The sequence below is a fragment of the Electrona antarctica genome (genome assembly GCF_951216825.1).
Source record: "Electrona antarctica genome assembly, chromosome: 8".
NCBI classification, from domain to species: domain Eukaryota; kingdom Metazoa; phylum Chordata; class Actinopteri; order Myctophiformes; family Myctophidae; genus Electrona; species Electrona antarctica.
The window spans coordinates 52834139-52855436 of NC_136789.1; the positions used below are offsets into that span (position 1 = coordinate 52834139).

The following is a 21298-nucleotide window of genomic DNA, read 5'->3' on the forward strand; positions in this document are numbered from 1 at the left end:
GCGTCTCACTACTACAGCGTCTCACTACTACAGCGTCTCACTACTACAGCGTCTCACTACTACAGCGTCTCACTACCACAGCGTCTCACAAAAGCATCAAAAGTGTCAGACCCACAAGCTTGAAACGTGGTGTGAAGCGACACGTTTCGAGCTTGTAGATCTGCTACGTTTGATGCTTTTTGAATTTGAATCCTGACAAGTTTTGGACAGATAATGAGGTTTTCCACCTCGATATGCAAACCCATGCAGGGACGGAGAGACAGACAGACAGACAGACAGACAGACAGACAGACAGACAGACAGAGCGAGCCACTGACACTGTGTGAAGTTAAGGTGTCACCGTAGTGAGGACACAGAGGACACAGAGGACACAGACAGGACAGATGACAGTACAACAGGACAGTGAACATGAGTAGGAACACGAGGACGCCGTCCCTTAACGCATTTAGGGCGGGAGCGCATCTGTGTCGCCGTAGCGTTGAACCACTTTAACCATTATTTTAAACTTTAGCTGTTGGAAAAATAGCACATCTACGAAGCTCGTAGCGCGGCACCGAGTGCCGCGCTACGAGCTTGTAGATCTGCTATTTTCGAAAAAATCGTGAAAATGTAGTGCAAAATCTTTTAATATGTTATTCTTTCACAGTGGACGTTGTTAACTGATATCTTTTGCTTCTGGGAGGTACAGTGCCTGGAACAAACGGCGACGGCTCCAGAAAACTGTGACTGCGGGTGTCCCTGAGAACAAAATATTTTCAGATGGGGGTCGGCGGCCAAACACAGATAATTCTGGGGGTCCTTGACATGAAAAAGGTTGAACACCGCTGACATAGAAACATAGGTTTTAAGATTTGGAGATTTAGAAGCCATTTAAAAAAACTAAATGGGCCTCAGGTCTAAATGACTTAATGAATGGCATACTGTAGACAGATAACGGAACAGGATACACCTGAACATTAGTATAGGAACACGAGGACGCAGTCCCTTAATGAATAACATGCTGTAGACGGATGACAGAACAGGATACACCTGAACATTAGTATAGGAACACGAGGACGCAGTCCCTTAATGAATAACATGCTGTAGACAGATGACAGAACAGGATACACCTGAACATTAGTATAGGAACACGAGGACGCAGTCCCTTAATGAATAACATGCTGTAGACGGATGACAGAACAGGATACACCTGAACATTAGTATAGGAACACGAGGACGCAGTCCCTTAATGAATAACATGCTGTAGACAGATGACAGAACAGGATACACCTGAACATTAGTATAGGAACACGAGGACGCAGTCCCTTAATGAATAACATGCTGTAGACAGATGACAGAACAGGATACACCTGAACATTAGTATAGGAACACGAGGACGCAGTCCCTTAATGAATGACACAGATACAAATGCAGAGCAGGTGTGTAAGGCGATAATATCCCCACTTCACCTTCTGCTAAAGGGACACTATATATAGCAGTTCACTTCAAGGGAAAAGGCCCGCTCTACTCAGACGTTACACAGCGCCTGCTCATTCACCTCCACAGCGCAGACGTAACCGCGGTGTAGAGGTGGCCTCTCGTGGATTCATCCTGCAAATTGGTTTTGTTCAACATCGCGCGGCATGCACCAGATTGGTGTGGTGTGCTAACACGAAAAACATCTAAATTAGATGCCACATCATTCCCCTTGACGTCTTGAGGAGAGAGAGAGAGAGAGAGAGTATTAAAGTTGTATTTCACGCAATTTGTTGTTTGCAGCAGTTGCAGAGGTTCTGTGAATCTCTGAGCGGTGCAAGCCTTGGTTTGCTATCCGCCGAAGGGCAGAACAGTTCTTATGTCAAGCGCCAAGCGGTATACATTAAATATATTAATTCATTCATTAAAATATAAATTGTTGTATACAATTTTTGTTACAAAAGTATGTTGATAATATGTATATTGACCCAAATAATAATAATAATAATAAAAATATAGGGCGTTGGTCCTTTAAGAAAACGGTAGGTGGGGTCTAACGTCAGCTCACGTAGAACAGGAAGAGTTGCAGCAACAACACTGCATGGACTAACCTTTCATATCATCTAGAACAGAACAAAAAAACTAAATCACACCCGTGTGAAGTGAGTGGTGCAACTCCGTGTGGGGGTCCCCGGGGGGTCCCAGGAACTTCGAGCCCCACAGGAAAACCATCATATATATACAGTTAATGCATGTGTGTGTGTGTGTGTGTGTTAGGCTGCGCTATTGCGCACAACCAACCAAACGCTATTTTCGTGCCCAGCCAGGGACAGACCCAGCCAGAGACAGACCCAGGGACAGACCCAGCCAGGGACAGACCCAGGGACAGACCCAGCCAGGGACAGACCCAGGGACAGACCCAGGGACAGACCCAGCCAGAGACAGACCCAGGGACAGACCCAGCCAGAGACAGACCCAGGGACAGACCCAGCCAGAGACAGACCCAGCCAGAGACAGACCCAGGGACAGACCCAGGGACAGACCCAGGGACAGACCCAGCCAGAGACAGACCCAGGGACAGACCCAGCCAGGGACAGACCCAGCCAGGGACAGACCCAGGGACAGACCCAGGGACAGACCCAGCCAGGGACAGACCCAGGGACAGACCCAGGGACAGACCCAGCCAGGGACAGACCCAGGGACAGACCCAGCCAGAGACAGACCCAGGGACAGACCCAGGGACAGACCCAGCCAGAGACAGACCCAGGGACAGACCCAGCCAGAGACAGACCCAGGGACAGACCCAGCCAGAGACAGACCCAGGGACAGATCCAGCCAGGGACAGACCCAGGGACAGACCCAGCCAGAGACACGCAAAGCTCCGTAATGGAGTGGTTGCACTCAAAAACAAATTGCGCGATTGAAAAAGAGTTCTAGCCTTTGATCCGCACGGACGGTAAATCCCCTAATTCGGTATGGAACGCTCGGCATGTTTTTCTTTTTTCAGTGACGAATGGATACGTGTCTTCATATACGGTAAGAGCAGCTTGTGTGAATGGATACGTGTCTTCATATGCGGTAAGAGCAGCTTGTGTGAATGGATACGTGTCTTCATATACGGTAAGAGCAGCTTGTGTGAATGGATACGTGTCTTCATATACGGTAAGAGCAGCTTGTGTGAATGGATACGTGTCTTCATATACGGTAAGAGCAGCTTGTGTGAATGGATACGTGTCTTCATATACGGTAAGAGCAGCTTGTGAATGGATACGTGTCTTCATATACGGTAAGAGCAGCTTGTGCGCAATTCCCCTTTAACTATGGGTATTGATTGGTTGGCCAGGCCACCTGAGGCTTTATCAAATAGTTAGCATGCCCTCAATCTGCGGTTTGTTGACGTGAATAAATAAATACTTTGAATAAATACAAGAGAAGTGCTCCACAAGTTAGTTCCACAAGTTAGTTTCATGCCCTATGCCCTGACACAGAGATATGCCTACTGGGCATATTAGGTGTCACACAGGGCCCTTTACACCCCCCGCATCAACAACTGTAAATACAGAGAGGTTTGCCCTCAGCACCATGCACTCATAATGGTAAATGGTGCATTTATATAGTGCTTTTATGTGGACCTCTATGGGGACCTACCACGGGTCACAGACAAAGTCAGAGAGAGAAGGATGAGGCTGGCAGGGCACTGCGTCAGGCACCCAGAACTAGAGGCAAGTAAATTGACTCTATGCCGGCTGCAGGATGAAATGACTGAGGGGTCATTGACTAAAATGACTTTAGAGGGGGGCAAATGTTTACTACAAATTGCGTTGTCAAAATCAAACGGGCAGTGCCAGTTCTAGGACTCAGGTGGCCCTATGCAAGACTATTCGGTGGGCCCCCACCAGGGCCGTAGACAGGATTCAGAAATTAGTGGGGGAAGGTTGGCGCTGCCCCCCTGGGCTCCAGACATTGTTTTTTAAATTTGCGATGAAAATGCTTCAATCTGGTGCACTTTGACATACAAATTAAGAGGCTAGATCTCTAAAGAACTACACACATCATATTAGATTATTATCATCATTGCTGTGCTGTGTACAAAACATTTTTATTTAGCGAATGCAAAGTCCTTTAGCCAAGCGGTTGCCTCCTGGTCTGCTGTATGGAGGGTGATTAATCCTCCTTCCAGTCTTTGGAGAGGGCAAACTTCTATGATGTGCTTCATAGTTTGCTCCTCATCACACGCACACAGTGGGCTTGGCCTACTGCCCCACTTGTGAAGGCTGGCCAAGCAGGGGCCATGTCCAGTCCTGAACCTATTCAGCGTAGACCACTGTCTCCTTGGGAGGGTGGTGCCAGGGACCTGTTGGTTGGGGTCTGACACCAGGTGTTTGTTTGGGACCTCATTGGACTCCCATTCCCTTTTCCAAGCTGATTGGATGGTGAAGTCAGCTGATGGGGGGTTCTTCCAAATCGGTCGTCTAGATGGGAGTCGAGCAGTGGGTGGGTTAAATATGTCTGCATAGATTGGTAGGTGGGGAGAGTCTTTGACCTTTTGAAGCATCCTTTGAGAGACTGCTGCTCGCCGGATATGTGGGGGTGCTATGTTTGATAATACTGGGAGCCAGGGGAGTGGTGTGGAGCGAATAGTCCCGGTTATGGTTCTCATGGTGGTGTTGAGCTGGGTGTCCACTTGGTGTGTGTGTGTGATGACCTAGACCAGACAGGGGCACAATATTCTGCTGCAGAGTATGACAGGGCCAGTGCTGAGGTGCGCAGGGTGGAGGCTGCCGCCCCCCATTTTGCACCAGCAAGTTTGCAGAGCAGATTGTTCCTGGACTTCACCTTAGCTGCTGTCCCCTGTGTACAAAACAAAACATTGGATAGACACTCACTCCAGAGGGCCACAATTCATATAGTCAAAAAATAGCTGATCTACAAGCTCAAAACGCGTCACAGTGCGATGCATTTTGAGCTTGTAGATCTGCTTTTTTGCAATTTTTTTTATTGGAATCCTGAATTATTTTTTTACCTATTTTTGAATTGGAATCCTGAAAAGTAACATTTTGTATTTAATTTCAAATACATGTATATGTTAACTTTATGATTATGAACATGAATGCAAATACACTGGACATAAAAAGACTAGTAGCCTACTAGTCATTAAGCTACTAATATAGACTGAAGTAATTGAAGCGGGTCATGTTTGCATGTTTGAAATTGTAACAGCTGAAATCAATAACATATCAGTATCCTGATATTAACCTGCGGGCCGCATTACATTAAGTGAACTGCGTCTGAGCTCAGAGAATACATTCTTCAGCGTGTCCACAATAGCCAACAGCCCACTTTGCCACTCTCTCTGATCCACTGCATCAATAGCCCCCCCCCCCCCCCCCCCCCAATGGCAGACAATCATGTCAGACAAGACAGACACATACATTCAGCTGCGTGATAGTTTCAACATTGTGTTGAAATTCCTGTGCCTGCAGGGGAATGTCGTATTTCCCGTTCTTTCCAGATGGGAGATGGCCCTGATGCATGTTAGATGTTGGAAAATACTTGTTTTTGTTTGTAGCAGCATGTTGCAGCTGGCAAAGGCACTGGAAAATCCATGCGTTGATTCAGTAGGGACGGCGCGCGTCAACGTGCAACCGGACATATCACACCGCAGGGACAACGCTAAAACCGTCTCGACCCTTTGGTGCGGTTCGGGCTTTAGATCTCCATATATGGAGCTGACCTGTTCCATATGTTGATCTGACCTCATCAAACCCCGTACAGTCAAGACATGCTCCATATATGGCGGGTCGCTTCTCGCCCTCAGGCGTCTTACTGGTACATTATACCTTGGCACCAAAAAATGGCCGCCACTGCTATGCCCTATATGGACAAAAGTGACGTCATGTTTGATGACATGGGATTTGACTCAGCTGGAGTTAAAAGCTGATGTGACGGAATAGGAGGGGCTTCAGTCAAAGAGACAACCGAATGTTACAGTGTGACTAAGGACAGTATTGTATCGTAGAAAGGTCATTAGAGCTGATTGTTCTGCTGTTGTAATATCACACACCACTGTTCGAGGAACGCCAGGAAACTACACCGAGTTTTAAGTAGCTTTTTACAGTACATTTCCAGTTATTGAGCGTGTAGGAATGGCGTCCGCCAGCATTTCTGTCTCTGAAGATCACTTCCTGTGTTCTATCTGTATGGACGTGTTCACTGATCCAGTCGCCACCCCATGTGGACACAACTACTGCAAAGCCTGTATCACACGTTGCTGGGACACTACTAATGTGTGCAAGTGTCCACTGTGTGCAAATATCTTCAGAAAGAGGCCAATACTATCCGTCAATTCTTTTATTTCTGAGATGGTTCAACAGTTCAGGAGTCACAGGTTGAAAGAAGAATATGAAGCAATGACCGAGGCTGAAGTTCAGCAGATGATCCACGAGAGACGAGAGAAGATCCAGGAGTTCAAACACTCAGTTGAGCTCAGCAGGAAAGATGGTGATACAGTCATAGCAGACAGTGTGCAGGTCTTCACCACTATGATCAGCTGTATTGAGAGAAGCCAGGCTGAGCTCATTGATGGCATTGAAGAGAAGCAGAAAACAACAGAGAAGCAGGCTGAAGGCTTCATTAAAGAGCTGCAACAGGAAATCACTCAATTGGAGATAAGAAGCTCTGAGCTGAAACGGGCTGAGGTCATTAAAGAGCTGAAACAGGAGTTACAGGACTTCACTACCTGGAGCTCGGAGCTGAAACAGGCTGAGATCATTGATGTGATCGAAGAGAAGCAGAAAACAACAGAGAAACAGGCTGAAGGCTTCATTAAAGAGCTGCAACAGGACATCACTGACTGGAGCTCTGAGCTGAAACAGATCTCACGCACTGAAGACCTCCCCCACCTCCTCCACAACTTCAAATGCAACTCTGGATGGAGACCCACCAAGGACTGGACAAAGGTCAATGTCCATCAGTCTTCACATGTGGGGACAGTGAGGACAGCCGTGGCTCAGCTGGAGAAGACACTCCTCCAAGAGATGAAGAAGATGAAGAAGTATGTTCGTACAGATACCTAGGAGTAGACCATCTGTTGTCATGGAAGGATCAGATTGAATCAGTGTGTAAGAATACAAAGCAAATAATCTACTTCCTTCGCCGTCTAAGATCCTTCGGTGCTAGTAGACGGATTCTTCTTTTGTTTTTCACTTCTGTTATTATGAGTGTTCTTCAGTACTGTAGTATCACCTGGTATGGATGTTTGTCTGCAGCCCTAAAGTCACAACTGCTGCAACAACTGAACATTTGTTCAAAGATTGTTGGACAACCACTTCAGAAACTTTATATGTCTGCGTATGATGACAGCGTCCTAAGATTAGCAAGGAATTTCACCTCAAACACTAGCCATGTGTTGTATGGATGAATATAGGTTGCTACCTTCAGGAAGGAGATATGGTGTCCCAGCATACATAAGGTCAGACCCAAGAGGTCCTTTGTCCACCAGTCGACTTTGAGGCTTAATCAGGAGTTGTAGTAGCCACAGGGTAATCTAGGCGGTGGACATTGCTCTTGTATTCATGTCTTTATGTATGTAATATTGTTTTTGTTCTTTGTGCTATGTCAAATGTGTGTATATGTGTTCTGCATACAAGGCCGTTGGGTCCCTGACATCACAGAGATTCAATAGACATTAAAATGTCTGAGGAAAACAAGGATTCTCCTTTTACTATGAGGTTCAGGTTACAAGCAAGTCCCATCAGCAGGAAACGTGTAAACATACCCAGCAATGGTTACTGGACTATAACGTTTTGGAATGCAAGTCTGCATACAAGACTAAGGCCTCACTCAGACCTTTACTGCATTGCTGTATGCTTGTCGGATGAATGTTGTGTAGTGTCATGGCCGCCCCAATGCATTTCCAATGGAAGTCACATGGTTTGTAGTCCACATTTTGGACTACAAGCTGTTGTATGGCTTTCGGCTGTGTTTCGACTGCGCCCCTCCCCCTCATACAACACAAATGTTGTGTCAAACCATGTGACTCCCATTGGAAATGGGGCGGCCATGACACTACACAACATTCATCCAACAAGCATACAGCAATGCAGTAAAGGTCTGAGTGAGGCTGACCCTGATGCTGTCCTCCCTGTAAGAGAGTTTGTCCAGAGAGTAGGAGTGTCTGGTCTCCTTTTATGATGTGAAGGCCAGAGGTCACCTCTACTCTTTTACTGGCTGTACCTTCACTGAGAAACGCTTTCCATTCTTCCGTGCCCGTTAATTATGGTGGAAACTCTGCTCCTCTGATCATCTCTCCATTCACCATGACGGAGAGAAGAAGAACATGATGTCTCCGACTCTCCGACTCATTATTAACACATTAAGCTAACTCCTCACGGACATTGATCAAACGGTCTAGCAGTGAGTTTCCACGCGCCAGATTTTGGTTCTCCCAGTACCGGCAGAGTAGTTCCGGAGCAACGGTGAAGCGTCACGTTTCCAGCTTGTAGACCTGCTAAAACCTTTGAATTAGAATCCTGAGAAGTAACAGTTTTGGAAATGATGAGGTCTCCACCCGACAGAGACGACATGGGTCGCCTATTATGAGGGGAACAGTCGCCGAAAGTAGCCGATCTTTCTCGAGCCTGTAGAGATTTGGCGTAGAGGGGGAAAAAAGAGAAGACCCAAGTGCAGAGCCGACCCCAGTAAAGTGGGTTACAGTGGATATCTATTTACAGTAATAGAGAACTTTACATGGCCTGGCTGCCATTGGCAATTCAGTAGCTTGTCAGAAACAGAACAGTTCAGTAGATTGTCAGAAACAGAACAGTTCAGTAGATTGTCAGAAACAGAACAGTTCAGTAGATTGTCAGAAACAGAACAGTTCAGTAGATTGTCAGAAACAGAACAGTTCAGTAGACTGTCAGAAACAGAACAGTTCAGTAGATTGTCAGTGCATTAACCCACTTTGACCTGAGGACGATTCTAAATCTAATTCTAAATCTCGGAACTGCTCCTCTCCGCCCCAAAACAGTGGTGAAGTTTGCCGAAAAAACAAGCATACTTTGACTTATAAATACATACATTTAATTTGACCAAATCAACAATCTGTTGGAATGAAAACCTTCTTCAACATTCAAACTGTGTTAATATGAAAAAAAAGAAAATCACACACAAAAAAAAAATCAAGTTTATTTAGCGATTTTCTCCCTTTTCATTATAGGCGAGTTGAGGACCATTTTGCCAGGCTCGGTCACAAATGCCTTCTAAATCCTGACAGTTTCTGTCAGTGGTTCTCATACATTTTCATGTCAAGGACCCCCAAAAATGTATGTATTTGGCTGCCGTCCCCCATCTGAAAATATGTTGTTCCAGGGAACCCCCCCCCCCAACCCCCCCCCCCCCCCCCCCAGAAGCAAAGATTTGAGTTAAAAACGTTTGCTCTGAAAGAATATATATTCAAAGATTTGCACTACATTTTCAAGATTTTTCAAAAATAGCAGACCTACAGGCTCGTAGCGCGGCACTCGGTGCCGCGCTATGAGCTTGTAGATCTGCTATTGTTCAATAGCTAAAGTATAGTACAGAACAGTGCAGTAGATTGTCAGTGCATTAAACAGAACAGTTCAGTAGATCGTCAGCGCATTGTCACAAACAGAACAGTCGTGATATGTTAATTCTATTCAGATTCCCTGAATAGATAAGAGTTCCTCTGCCGGACACAAAAAGCTGTTTATAGAAGGGGCTATAGCGCCCCTTAACTCATTCTGGGCGGGAACCCCTTTTGGTGTTTTAAGCATTATGTTATACTTTTAGCTATTGAAAAATAGCAGATCTACAAGCTCATAGCGCAGCACCGAGTGCCGTGCTACGAGCTTGTAGATCTGCTATTTTTGAAAAATCGTGAAAATGTGGTGCTTCTTCCGGTGGGTCCCTGGAACAACATATTTGCAGATGGGGGGGGGGGGGGGATCGGCGGCCAAATACAGACAATTTTGCTGGTCCTGGGCATGAAAAACTTCATGAGAACGATTTTCAGAAAACTGTCAGGATTTCGAAGACATTCGTAGAACCGTCCTCGGGTCTAAATGGGTTGAAAAGTGATTGGACCCTGGTGAACAACAGTTTAGTCATGTGATAGCAGTGGTGTAGGTGGTGGTGGTGTCTCCTCATTCTCTGGGTGTGGTGGGAGATGAGGTCACCTCTTCATTTGGGTGGTGTGGATGGAAGGGGTCTTTCTGCTTCCCTGAAACCCTGATGAGCAGACTGGACTATTGATCCATACGTCTCTAACGAGTGCACATGGTGCCCTCTGGAGTCTAGGGTTTCCCACCGAGGGAACCGACGTTTTTCGGCAGCACATTTCTATTTTAGTTTTAGTCATTATAGTCTCTTGAATATAGTTTTCACTTAGTTTCAGTCACGTTTTAGTCACCCGGAATGTGTTGGTGTTAGGCTAGTTTTAGTCGACTAAATATCCTATGATTTTAGTCGACTAAATCTGCAGGTGATTTAGTCGACTAAAATTGTGTATTGGCGGGCCTTGATGCCGTCGTAATGGCTGATTTTACACGAATCAGCCATAAATCAGCTTGCACTGTAGATCTGCTATTTTCAGCATGCAACCAAGTGTAAAATGGCTTATGCTGGATCTCTTGTCCACTAGTTTGTTGACAACATTGATTGTATATTTATCCATAGTTTTAGTCATCACTCATTTAGTATCCATTTATTTATATTCCAAATGGATGCTCAGGGGTCTGTAACCTGAGTGTACAGATGGACACATTGTAACCAAATGGACCCTTACAGACATTTGTTTTATTTTACACATTGTTTTATTTGAAAGATACCCCCCCCCCCCCCAAAAAAAAAGCTTTCTCAAAGGTATGTTTAAGAAGTAGTGACAATAGCCGATCTGCAAGCCCACAACGCGTCTCATTGCGACGTGCTGTGAGCTTGTAGATCTGCTATTTTCACTATAGTTTTTGGGTCCTGAGGGGAGAGATCACATTTCTCTTTCGGGTCTCGAGCTAAAGCGTTTGGGAACCACCGGTTTAGTTGATGTGATTCTCCACCTTTTTAACGCATGTTCCATGGTTCCTTTTATATACACTCTCAGAGTTGATAGAGAGAGAGTCTGTTTATGGACCCCCTGGTGGTCCCCGGACCCGATGTCGACAACCAGCGCTCTAGGGTTACCAAGTGTGATGATGTCGCTGCCCATTTTGTTTCCCAAGAGACGTTTGGGTGTCCAATAATAATGGTGTCTGTGACAGGGCATCTCCAATATCTGTCATATCTTGGTGTTGGTATGACATCATCGTGACATGATGTCATGAAATCCATCCATCCATCTATCCATCCATCTTCAACCGCTTATCCGTAGTCGGGTCACGGGGGCAACAGCTCCACCAGAGAGCTCCAGACTTCCCTCTCCAGAGCAACATTAGTGACTTCCTCCTGGGGGATCCCGAGGCGTTCCAAGGCTAGTGAGTCGATGTGTTTTTTCTCCAACTGCGCCATGGTCTGCCCCCGGGGGTCTCCTCCCACAGTGGGACGTGCCTCGAGGACCTCCCTAGGGAGACGCCCGAGAGGCATCCTAACCAGATGCCTCGAGGACCTCCCTAGGGAGACGCCCCGAGAGGCATCCTAACCAGATGCCCGAACCACCTGGTCTGCTCAGCAGTGGGGGAAAAAAAGTACTCGCATTCCCAGCTTTGTGCGCCCCTCACCTCACACGGGTGTGATTTATTTGCTTGAGTAACAAGTATCAATCCTACAATGTAGATGTACTGTAAATGTCCGGTATTCAAAATTGACTTGAGTAAAAGTACAAAGGTGTTAAAAGTACAAGAGTGAATATGGCATCCCTGTTTCGGTGTGTTGAAAGAAATTGAATGAGTAATAAACATGCTCCCAGATTCTCCACATCACATCACACATGCACGGTGGTCCATATGTTACGGTGCTATTCTAGTCTCTGGATCAGTGGGACCCAAGAGGTTATTATAGTAGAGTCACCTTGTTGTGACCAGCAGGTGTGTGTGTGTGTGTGTGTGTGTGAGAGAGAGAGAGAGGAGGAGGTGTAAGTGAAAAAAACTACCATAGTGTAATCTCCCATCGGCGGGTGTGTGTGTGTGTGTGTGTGTGTGTGTGTGTGTGTGTGTGTGTGTGTGTGTGTGTGTGTGTGTGTGTGTGTGTGTATGTGTGTGGGAGGTGTAAATGAAAAAAACTAAAAACTATCATAGTGTAATCTCCCATCGTGGTGTGTGTGTGTGCGCATGCGTGCGCGTGCGTGAGTGCGACTACAACTATCATAGTGTAATGTCCCATCGGGTCTTGTTGCGAGTGACATCAATGGCGTGCCCTTGAGCAGGGCTCTATGGCTCCAAAACCTTGCACGGAGATCAGGTCACACTGGACACTTGCACAGAAGACCGTGGTCGTATACTACTGGTCAAACTGTGAATGCAATGTGAATGTGCCCATTCCAACTCTTCACGCTCTTTCCTGCTCTTTTTCCTGAAAGTTTTCTGAAAATGCATGTTTTATTCACTGATTAGCCTAATGATAATTCTACTGCTTTTGTGTCCGGCAGAGGAACTCTTATCTAAATGGTAAATGGTAAATGGTGCATTTATATAGCGCCTTTATCCAAGGCGCTTTACATAGATTGTGCATTACATTCACCCATTCACACACACATTCATACACCGATTGCGGCGGAAGCCATGCAAGGTACCAACCAGCACATCGGGAGCAATTTGGGGTTCAGTGTCTTGCCCAAGGACACTTCGACATGTAGACAGGAGGAGCCGGGATTCGAACCGCCGACCCATGGATCATTGGACGACCTGCTCTACCTCTTGAGCCACAGTCGCCCTATCTATTCAGGGTATCTGAATAGAATTAACATATCACGACTGTTCTGTTTGTGACAATGCGCTGACGATCTACTGAACTGTTCTGTTTAATGCACTGACAATCTACTGCACTGTTCTGTACTATACTTTAGCTATTGAACAATAGCAGATCTACAAGCTCATAGCGCGGCACCGAGTGCCGCGCTACGAGTTTGTAGGTCTGCTATTTTTGAAAAATCTTGAAAATGTAGTGCAAATCTTTGAATATATATTCTTTCATAGCAAACGTTTTTAACTCAAATCTTTGCTTCTGGGGGGGGGGGGGGGTCCCTGGAACAACATATTTTCAGATGGGAGACGGCGGCCAAATACATACATTTTTGGGGGTCCTTGACATGAAAATGTATGAGAAGTTGAGAACCACTGACATAGAAACATGGGTTTTTAAAGAAAACTGTCAGGATTTAGAAGGCATTTGTGACCGAGCCTGGCAAAATGGTCCTCAACTCGCCTATAATGAAAAGGGAGAAAATCGCTAAATAAACTTGATTTTTTTTTGTGTGTGATTTTTTTTTCTTCATATTAACACAGTTTGAATGTTGAAGAAGGTTTTCATTCCAACAGATTGTTGATTTGGTCAAATTAAATTTAGAATTAGATTTAGAATCGTCCTCAGGTCAAAGTGGGTTAATGCACTGACAATCTACTGAACTGTTCTGTTTCTGACAATCTACTGAATTGTTCTGTTTCTGACAATCTACTGAATTGTTCTGTTTCTGACAATCTACTGAATTGCCAATGGCAGCCAGGACGTGAAGTTCTCTATTACTGTAAATAGATATCCACTGTAACCCACTTTACTGGGGTCGGCTCTGCGCTTGGTCTTCTCTTTTTTCCCCCTCTACGCCAAATCTCTACAGGCTCGAGAAAGATCGGCTACTTTCGGCGACTGTTCCCCTCATAATAGGCGACCCATGTCGTCTCTGTCGGGTGGAAACCTCATCATTTCCAAAACTGTTACTTCTCAGGATTCTAATTCAAATGTTTTAGCAGGTCTACAAGCTGGAAACGTGACGCTTCACACCACGTGAAGCCAAAATCTGGCGCGTGGTAGGACTAGGCTCTGTGGGTTGACTCCTGACCGGGCCCCTCCTACGTCTCACCAGGTCCACTCCTGCTCTCACCAGGTCACCCGTCTCTCCGGTGGTCACCAGACTATACCTGGTTGTCACATAGTCTATTCCTATGAGTCACTATAAATAGAATAACTATAACTAAAAAATACATCGCATGGATGCACCTGTGACATATCTTCAGTGATGTTTCCTGAGGTCAACGGGGTTTCGGGTCTTCCAACATCATACCCCTCACTCAGGCGACCCAGCCGGGGTTGATCAAAGTCCCAGTAGCTACCCTTGATCAGTCCATCAGGGAATGAGCAAGGCCACACAATCCGTTGCTCCGGAACTACTCTGCCGGTACTGGGAGAACCAAAATCTGGCGCGTGGAAACTCACTGCTAGAACTCACTGCTAGACCGTTTGGTTTGTCCTAATGTTGGTGCTAAATAACATTTAAACTCACTGCTAGATCGTTTGATTTGTCCTAATGTTGGTGCTAAATAAAACTTAAACTCACTGCTAGACCATTTAATTTGTCCTAATGTTGGTGCTAAATAACATTTAAACTCACTGCTAGACCGTTTGATTTGTCCTAATGTTGGTGCTAAATAAAACTTAAACTCACTGCTAGACCGTTTGATTTGTCCTAATGTTGGTGCTAAATAAAACTTAAACTCACTGCTAGACCGTTTGATTTGTCCTAATGTTGGTGCTAAATAAAACTTAAACTCACTGCTAGACCGTTTGATTTGTCCTAATGTTGGTGCTAAATTACACTTAAACTCACTGCTAGACCGTTTGATTTGTCCTAATGTTGGTGCTAAATTACACTTAAACTCACTGCTAGACCGTTTGATTTGTCCTAATGTTGGTGCTAAATTACACTTAAACTCACTGCTAGACCGTTTGGTTTGTCCTAATGTTGGTGCTAAATTACACTTAAACTCACTGCTAGACCATTTGATTTGTCCTAATGTTGGTGCTAAATTACACTTAAACTCACTGCTAAACCGTTTGATTTGTCCTAATGTTGGTGCTAAATTACACTTAAACTCACTGCTAGACCGTTTGATTTGTCCTAATGTTGGTGCTAAATAACATTTAAACTCACTGCTAGACCGTTTGATTTGTCCTAGTATGTTGGTGCTAAATTACACTTAAACTCACTGCTAGACCGTTTGATTTGTCCTAATGTTGGTGCTAAATAACATTTAAACTCACTGCTAGACCGTTTGATTTGTCCTAGTATGTTGGTGCTAAATTACATTTAAACTCACTGCTAGACCGTTTGATTTGTCCTAGTATGTTGGTGCTAAATTACACTTAAACTCACTGCTAGACCGTTTGGTTTGTCCTAATGTTGGTGCTAAATAACATTTAAACTCACTGCTAGACCGTTTGATTTGTCCTAATGTTGGTGCTAAATTACACTTAAACTCACTGCTAGACCGTTTGATTTGTCCTAATGTTGGTGCTAAATTACACTTAAACTCACTGCTAGACCGTTTGGTTTGTCCTAATGTTGGTGCTAAATTACACTTAAACTCACTGCTAGACCGTTTGGTTTGTCCTAATGTTGGTGCTAAATAACACTTAAACTCACTGCTAGACCGTTTGGTTTGTCCTAATGTTGGTGCTAAATAACATTTAAACTCACTGCTAGACCGTTTGGTTTGTCTTAATGTTGGTGCTAAATAACATTTAAACTCACTGCTAGACCGTTTGGTTTGTCTTAATGTTGGTGCTAAATAACATTTAAACTCACTGCTAGACCGTTTGGTTTGTCCTAATGTTGGTGCTAAATTACATTTAAACTCACTGCTAGACCGTTTGATTTGTCCTAATGTTGGTGCTAAATTACACTTAAACTCACTGCTAGACCGGGCCGGGGGAAGAGGGGCTGCTTCAACCCTGAACAGCACGCATGCAAATCGAGGACGCACACACGGGTTGTTCGTTATTAAGCGGCGGAGCCGCAGAGAAAATTGTTATTGTGAGGGTCGGCTTGGCACTCTTTGCCACATTCTGTCGCCCCCCTCGGTGTGTTACCCTACGCACAGGGCGTCTTGCGTGTATGCCTGGCAACCGCACTGTGTCGGCTAAATGCCAAAATTGCCAAAAAAGTGTGTCGCAGTCCCGCCTCCTTTCATGACGACGAGCGGCCCGGAAGAGAGTTTCCCATTCATTTTTCCCATAGATGTTTCATACAGTATTTATGTAAAGACCTGTAAAGCCTCGGACAAAGCCAACTCGGATGGTGACAAATCATGACAATAAACACCATTTTTGGGCCGAACAAATAATTAGAAAGAAGAAAAAACACTCAAAGGAAAGTGTCGTAGTGTTGTACCACGGGTCACGGACAAAGTCAGAGAGAGAAGGATGAGGCTGGCAGGGCGCTGCGTCAGGCACCCAGAACTAGAGACTGGCAGGGCGCTGCGTCAGGCACCCAGAACTAGAGACTGGCAGGGCGCTGCGTCAGGCACCCAGAACTAGAGACTGGCAGGGCACTGCGTCAGGCACCCAGAACTAGAGACTGGCAGGGCACTGCGTCAGGCACCCAGAACTAGAGACTGGCAGGGCGCTGCGTCAGGCACCCAGAACTAGAGACTGGCAGGGCACTGCGTCAGGCACCCAGAACTAGAGACTGGCAGGGCACTGCGTCAGGCACCCAGAACTAGAGACTGGCAGGGCGCTGCGTCAGGCACCCAGAACTAGAGACTGGCAGGGCACTGCGTCAGGCACCCAGAACTAGAGACTGGCAGGGCACTGCGTCAGGCACCCAGAACTAGAGACTGGCAGGGCACTGCGTCAGGCACCCAGAACTAGAGACTGGCAGGGCGCTGCGTCAGGCACCCAGAACTAGAGACTGGCAGGGCGCTGCGTCAGGCACCCAGAACTAGAGACTGGCAGGGCACTGCGTCAGGCACCCAGAACTAGAGACTGGCAGGGCACTGCGTCAGGCACCCAGAACTAGAGACTGGCAGGGCACTGCGTCAGGCACCCAGAACTAGAGACTGGCAGGGCACTGCGTCAGGCACCCAGAACTAGAGGCTGGCAGGGCGCTGCGTCAGGCACCCAGAACTAGAGACTGGCAGGGCACTGCGTCAGGCACCCAGAACTAGAGACTGGCAGGGCACTGCGTCAGGCACCCAGAACTAGAGACTGGCAGGGCACTGCGTCAGGCACCCAGAACTAGAGACTGGCAGGGCGCTGCGTCAGGCACCCAGAACTAGAGGCAAGTAAATTTACAGTTGGGTGCCACCGATATTGTCCCTTATCATTTGACCCATTTAGGCCTGACCTCAAAATTTTAAAAAATCCTTCTAAATCCTCCAGTTTTCTGAAATAAATATTTTCACGATTTTTCAAAAATAGCAGACCTACAAGCTCGTAGCGCGCCACTCGGTGGCGCGCTATGAGCTTGTAGATCTGCTATTTGTTTAAAACACCAAAAGGGGTTCCCGCCCAAAATGGGTTAACTGTCCTTTTGCGCAGATCACGCAAACCTCAGCAAAAAGAAAAGGACAATATCGATGGCCTCCAACTGTACCCTATGGGAGCCAACCGAAAATTCCGTGTGTTTCATGAGTTCATGAGTAACCATACGAGTTGGCCTTGTCTGAGGCTTACAGGTCTTTAAATAAATACTTTCTGAAACGTCTATGGGAAAAAAATGAATGGGAAATTCACTTCCTGGCCGCTTGCCGGGGACCGCACCGCTCTATACACTGACACCACGGCGTGTAAACAGCGCCTCAAACTGTGACTCCGCCCACAAACGGGGGAAGTTGTGATTTTCGCTCGTTCACTGCAATGCAATTTGCGGCATTTTCAAAACAATATTGAGCAGAGTAGCGCAGGCACGCTACCTCCGCAAGTTGGATAGCATCGGCATAGATCGGCATAGATGTCCGTATGTGATTAAGGATTGGACCAAGTTGCATTGGCAGCCATAGAAAACTCCGGGGTAAATTCTTACCCCGGATGTGACGTTTTTGGGCGTTCCTGTCTAACGTGGCGTCAGTGTATATCCAACATGTGCAAACCTGCATTCAGCATTCGTTGACGATGGTCTGAGGACGCTAAACGTCCACTCTCTGTGTCACTTTATTTCCCCATGTCACTTTTTCTTTTGCACGTTTGTAAGTAAAGGAGTATTTTTCCACTTCCAAAATGTGCCGTGTGCAAAGCCTCTCCGTTGTTTAGGAACACTGGTCAATGAATGGCGCAGCCCTATATTAACCTGACTCCGCCAGATGGGGCAGCAGAGAGTACACTGGGTTCCCCCCTCCTGCTCCCATCTGGGAACTCTCAGGCAGACTTGATGCCTGGCCACTGCCTGGCCAATCAGCAGCAGCTAGAGGCGGGATCAAGGCAGCACTGTGTATGCCTTGATCCCGCCTCTAGCTGCCGCTGATTGGCCAGGCCAGGCTGATTGGCCAGTGTACTCTCTGCTGCCCCATCTGGCGGAGTCAGGTTAGCCCTATATGTCCTGTACAGTGTACTGTACACCCATGCATGGCTGCGTCCTGTGTTGTTTTTGACAGTACATTTTGATTTTAGTTTCAGTCATGGTCTTTTGAATAACTTTCATTTAGTTTTAGTAAAAACTAAAACTGGACTAACACTAGAACATCATAGTCAGCCGAAATGTTCTAGTGTTAGTCCAGTTTTAGTCGACTAAATGTCATACGAGTTGATTTAGTCGATGTGTTTTGACAGGCCTTGATGTCGTCGTGATGGCTGATTTTACACTTTGGTTGCATGCAGATCTACGCGTTGTGAGCTTGTAGATCGGCTATTTTCAGCACGCTACCTAGCATAAAACTGGATCTCTAGTTTTCTTATTTGTTGACGAAATTGTCAATATATTTAGTCTTAGTCATCATAGATTCGTTTTTATTTAGAACCCCTTTTGGTGTTAGCATTATGTTATGCTTTAGCTATTGAAAAATAGCAGATCTACAAGCTCATAGCGCGCCACCGAGTGGCGCGCTACGAGCTTGTAGGTCTGCTATTTTTGAAAAATCGAAGAACGACTGACATAGAAACATAGCTTTTTCAGAAAACTGTCAGGATGTAGAAGACATTTTTAGAATCTGATCTCAGGTCAAAATGGGTTAACCTGTTGCTCACCTGTTGCTTCTATTGCTTCTTTCAGCCAGTGTTGATGTCGTCAGGACACACCCCCATGTACACCTCTGCAGTGTCCACGCTGGTAAGAGTGCAGCTGTGTATCCGGCCTTTCGTCACGTCTTAAATGGTCACCACCGTCGTTGTTGTTGTTGTTGTTGTCGTCGTCGTCATCGTCATCGTATGCCTTGTGTTGTGTTGTGTCATCTGTAGTCTTTACTCAGTCCATGTCGCACGCACGCACGCACACACGCACGCACGCACGCACGCACGCATGCACGCACACACACACACACACCCTGTCATCGCTCTCTCTCTGCGTCTCATCTCTCTCTCTCTCTCTCTCTCTCTCTCTATACTGTATATATATTTTGTTCTGTATTCTCTCTTTCTCTCCCTCCCTCCATCCCCCACCCCTCCCTCTATCTCTCTCTCTCTCTCTCTGTCTCTCTCTCTCTCTCTCTCTCTCTCTCTCTCTCTCTCTCTCTCTCTCTCTCTCTCTCTCTCTCTCTCTGTCTCTGTCTCTGTCTCTGTCTCTGTCTCTCTCTCTGTCTCTGTCTCTGTCTCTCTCTCTCTCTCTCTCTCTCTCTCTCTTTTCCATCTCTTCTGCTCAATGGTGTGGTGAAGTCATTCGCATGTTGCTTTTATCATATCATCATTCTCAGCCGTCACGTTTCACCATAAAACACACAACAGCGCTGGGGTTCTCACACATTTTCATGTCGCTGTGAACTCCCCATTTGAAAGAAATGTGGCGCCTGCATGGTACCAACCAAGATCTAAGAGAAGATCAGAGTTGATTACATTTAGAAATATACAACCATCTGTAGAGCAGTGTTGTTTTTGGCAGCACATTTCTATTTTAGTTTTGGTCATAGTCTTTGGAATAAAACGTCATTTTGTTTGAGTCATATTTCAGTCACCTGGAATGTTTTAGTGTTAGTATGAGAGCCCTGTCTTAGCTCTCGAGGAGTTGATCCCGTAGATGGACCTGGTTGACGCGCTGGTCCAATGCCATACTGTTTGTGCTGAGTGTCAGTCCCATTTGGTGATAATAAACACACAGGCAGCTCCTGTTGCTTTGACACATTTATTTTCCAAGCAGTGAGTACAGCATCAGTATCTGCGATTACATAAAACAACCCATAATTAGAGTTAGACAAATAAACATTTCAGACAAACAACATTTCGCTCCACAGTGTTTGAACAACAGTGACGTACCTGCGGTCAAAAACCATTGCCCTTCCGGGTCAATCCTCCCTACAGATGCCAGTGAACCTGACGCTTATAAGGATAACAGCGCCACCCCATGGTCACAAATTAATTTGACTTATTGTACCCATTTGGCCCTTACAGTTAGTCTAGTTTTCCAAAATTACATTTTAGTCCACTATCAACTATAGATTTAGTCGACTAAAATGTAATTTTGGCGGGTCTTGATGCCGTCGTAATGACTGATTTTTATACTTGCTGAAAATAGCCTATATACAAGCTCACAACGCGACACGTTGTGAGCTTGTAGATCAGCTATTTAGTTTTTATTTGTTTGACGAAATTGTCAATATGTTTAGTTTTTATTCAGTTTTCGCCAGTGAAAAAAGGTAGTCGACGAACATTTTTCGTCTTAGTATTAGTCGACGAAAACAACACTGCTGTGGAGACGGTACATTGTCCTCATTTGATCACCTTGTAGCTGCTAGAATTATTTAGTAAAGCATTGTTTACATAGTTTTTTTTTTTTAAATAGGGCTTAAGAGTTAAATTGTTCCTCATTTCTCTGGGGACCCCTTAGAAACCCTTCATGGACCTCCGGGGGTCCCCTGGGCTGGACCCCACTTTGAGACACACAGACCGGAGAATGTTCACCTTTGTGCAGGTCAGGGCTCCAGCCAGCAGGTGTCACTGTTTGACCGTGGAGGACTGACTCTTTTTGTATTTCATTTGATCTAACCTTGAGTGGACTGGCTAGTGGGGAGGCTTTTATAGAGGAGGAGAGAGATTGTAGTCGCACCTCGCAGCGCTGCCAAAGATCTTGTGCAGGGGCAATTTGTGACTGTTTTGTCCTGCTTGCATAAGGCTCAGACTACTGTGTGTACTGTGGTGACGGAGAGGAATATTTATATATCGCGATGCCTACACTTAATCATTTTACAGCTCGCTTCACCACAACTAAACAACAATGAGCAACGATTGTCCCCGATCAGCACATCTCGTGGCTCAGTGCAAA

General features: G+C 45.8%; 1 protein-coding gene across 3 annotated transcripts in view; it reads left to right on the top strand.

The window, feature by feature from the left end:
• The window catches only part of LOC306927424 (disks large homolog 4-like), a 309688-nt gene that overhangs the window by 173679 nt on the left and 114711 nt on the right, over positions 1 to 21298 (top strand). For 2 of the 3 annotated variants that reach the window (XM_079507155.1, XM_079507156.1), the window contains one exon: positions 19100 to 19156. The exons of the other annotated variant lie outside the window; for it this stretch is intronic. In XM_079507155.1, coding sequence (XP_079363281.1) covers positions 19100 to 19156 — 57 coding nt within the window. The remainder of the gene's footprint in view (positions 1 to 19099; positions 19157 to 21298) is intronic. 3 annotated transcript variants of the gene reach the window in all.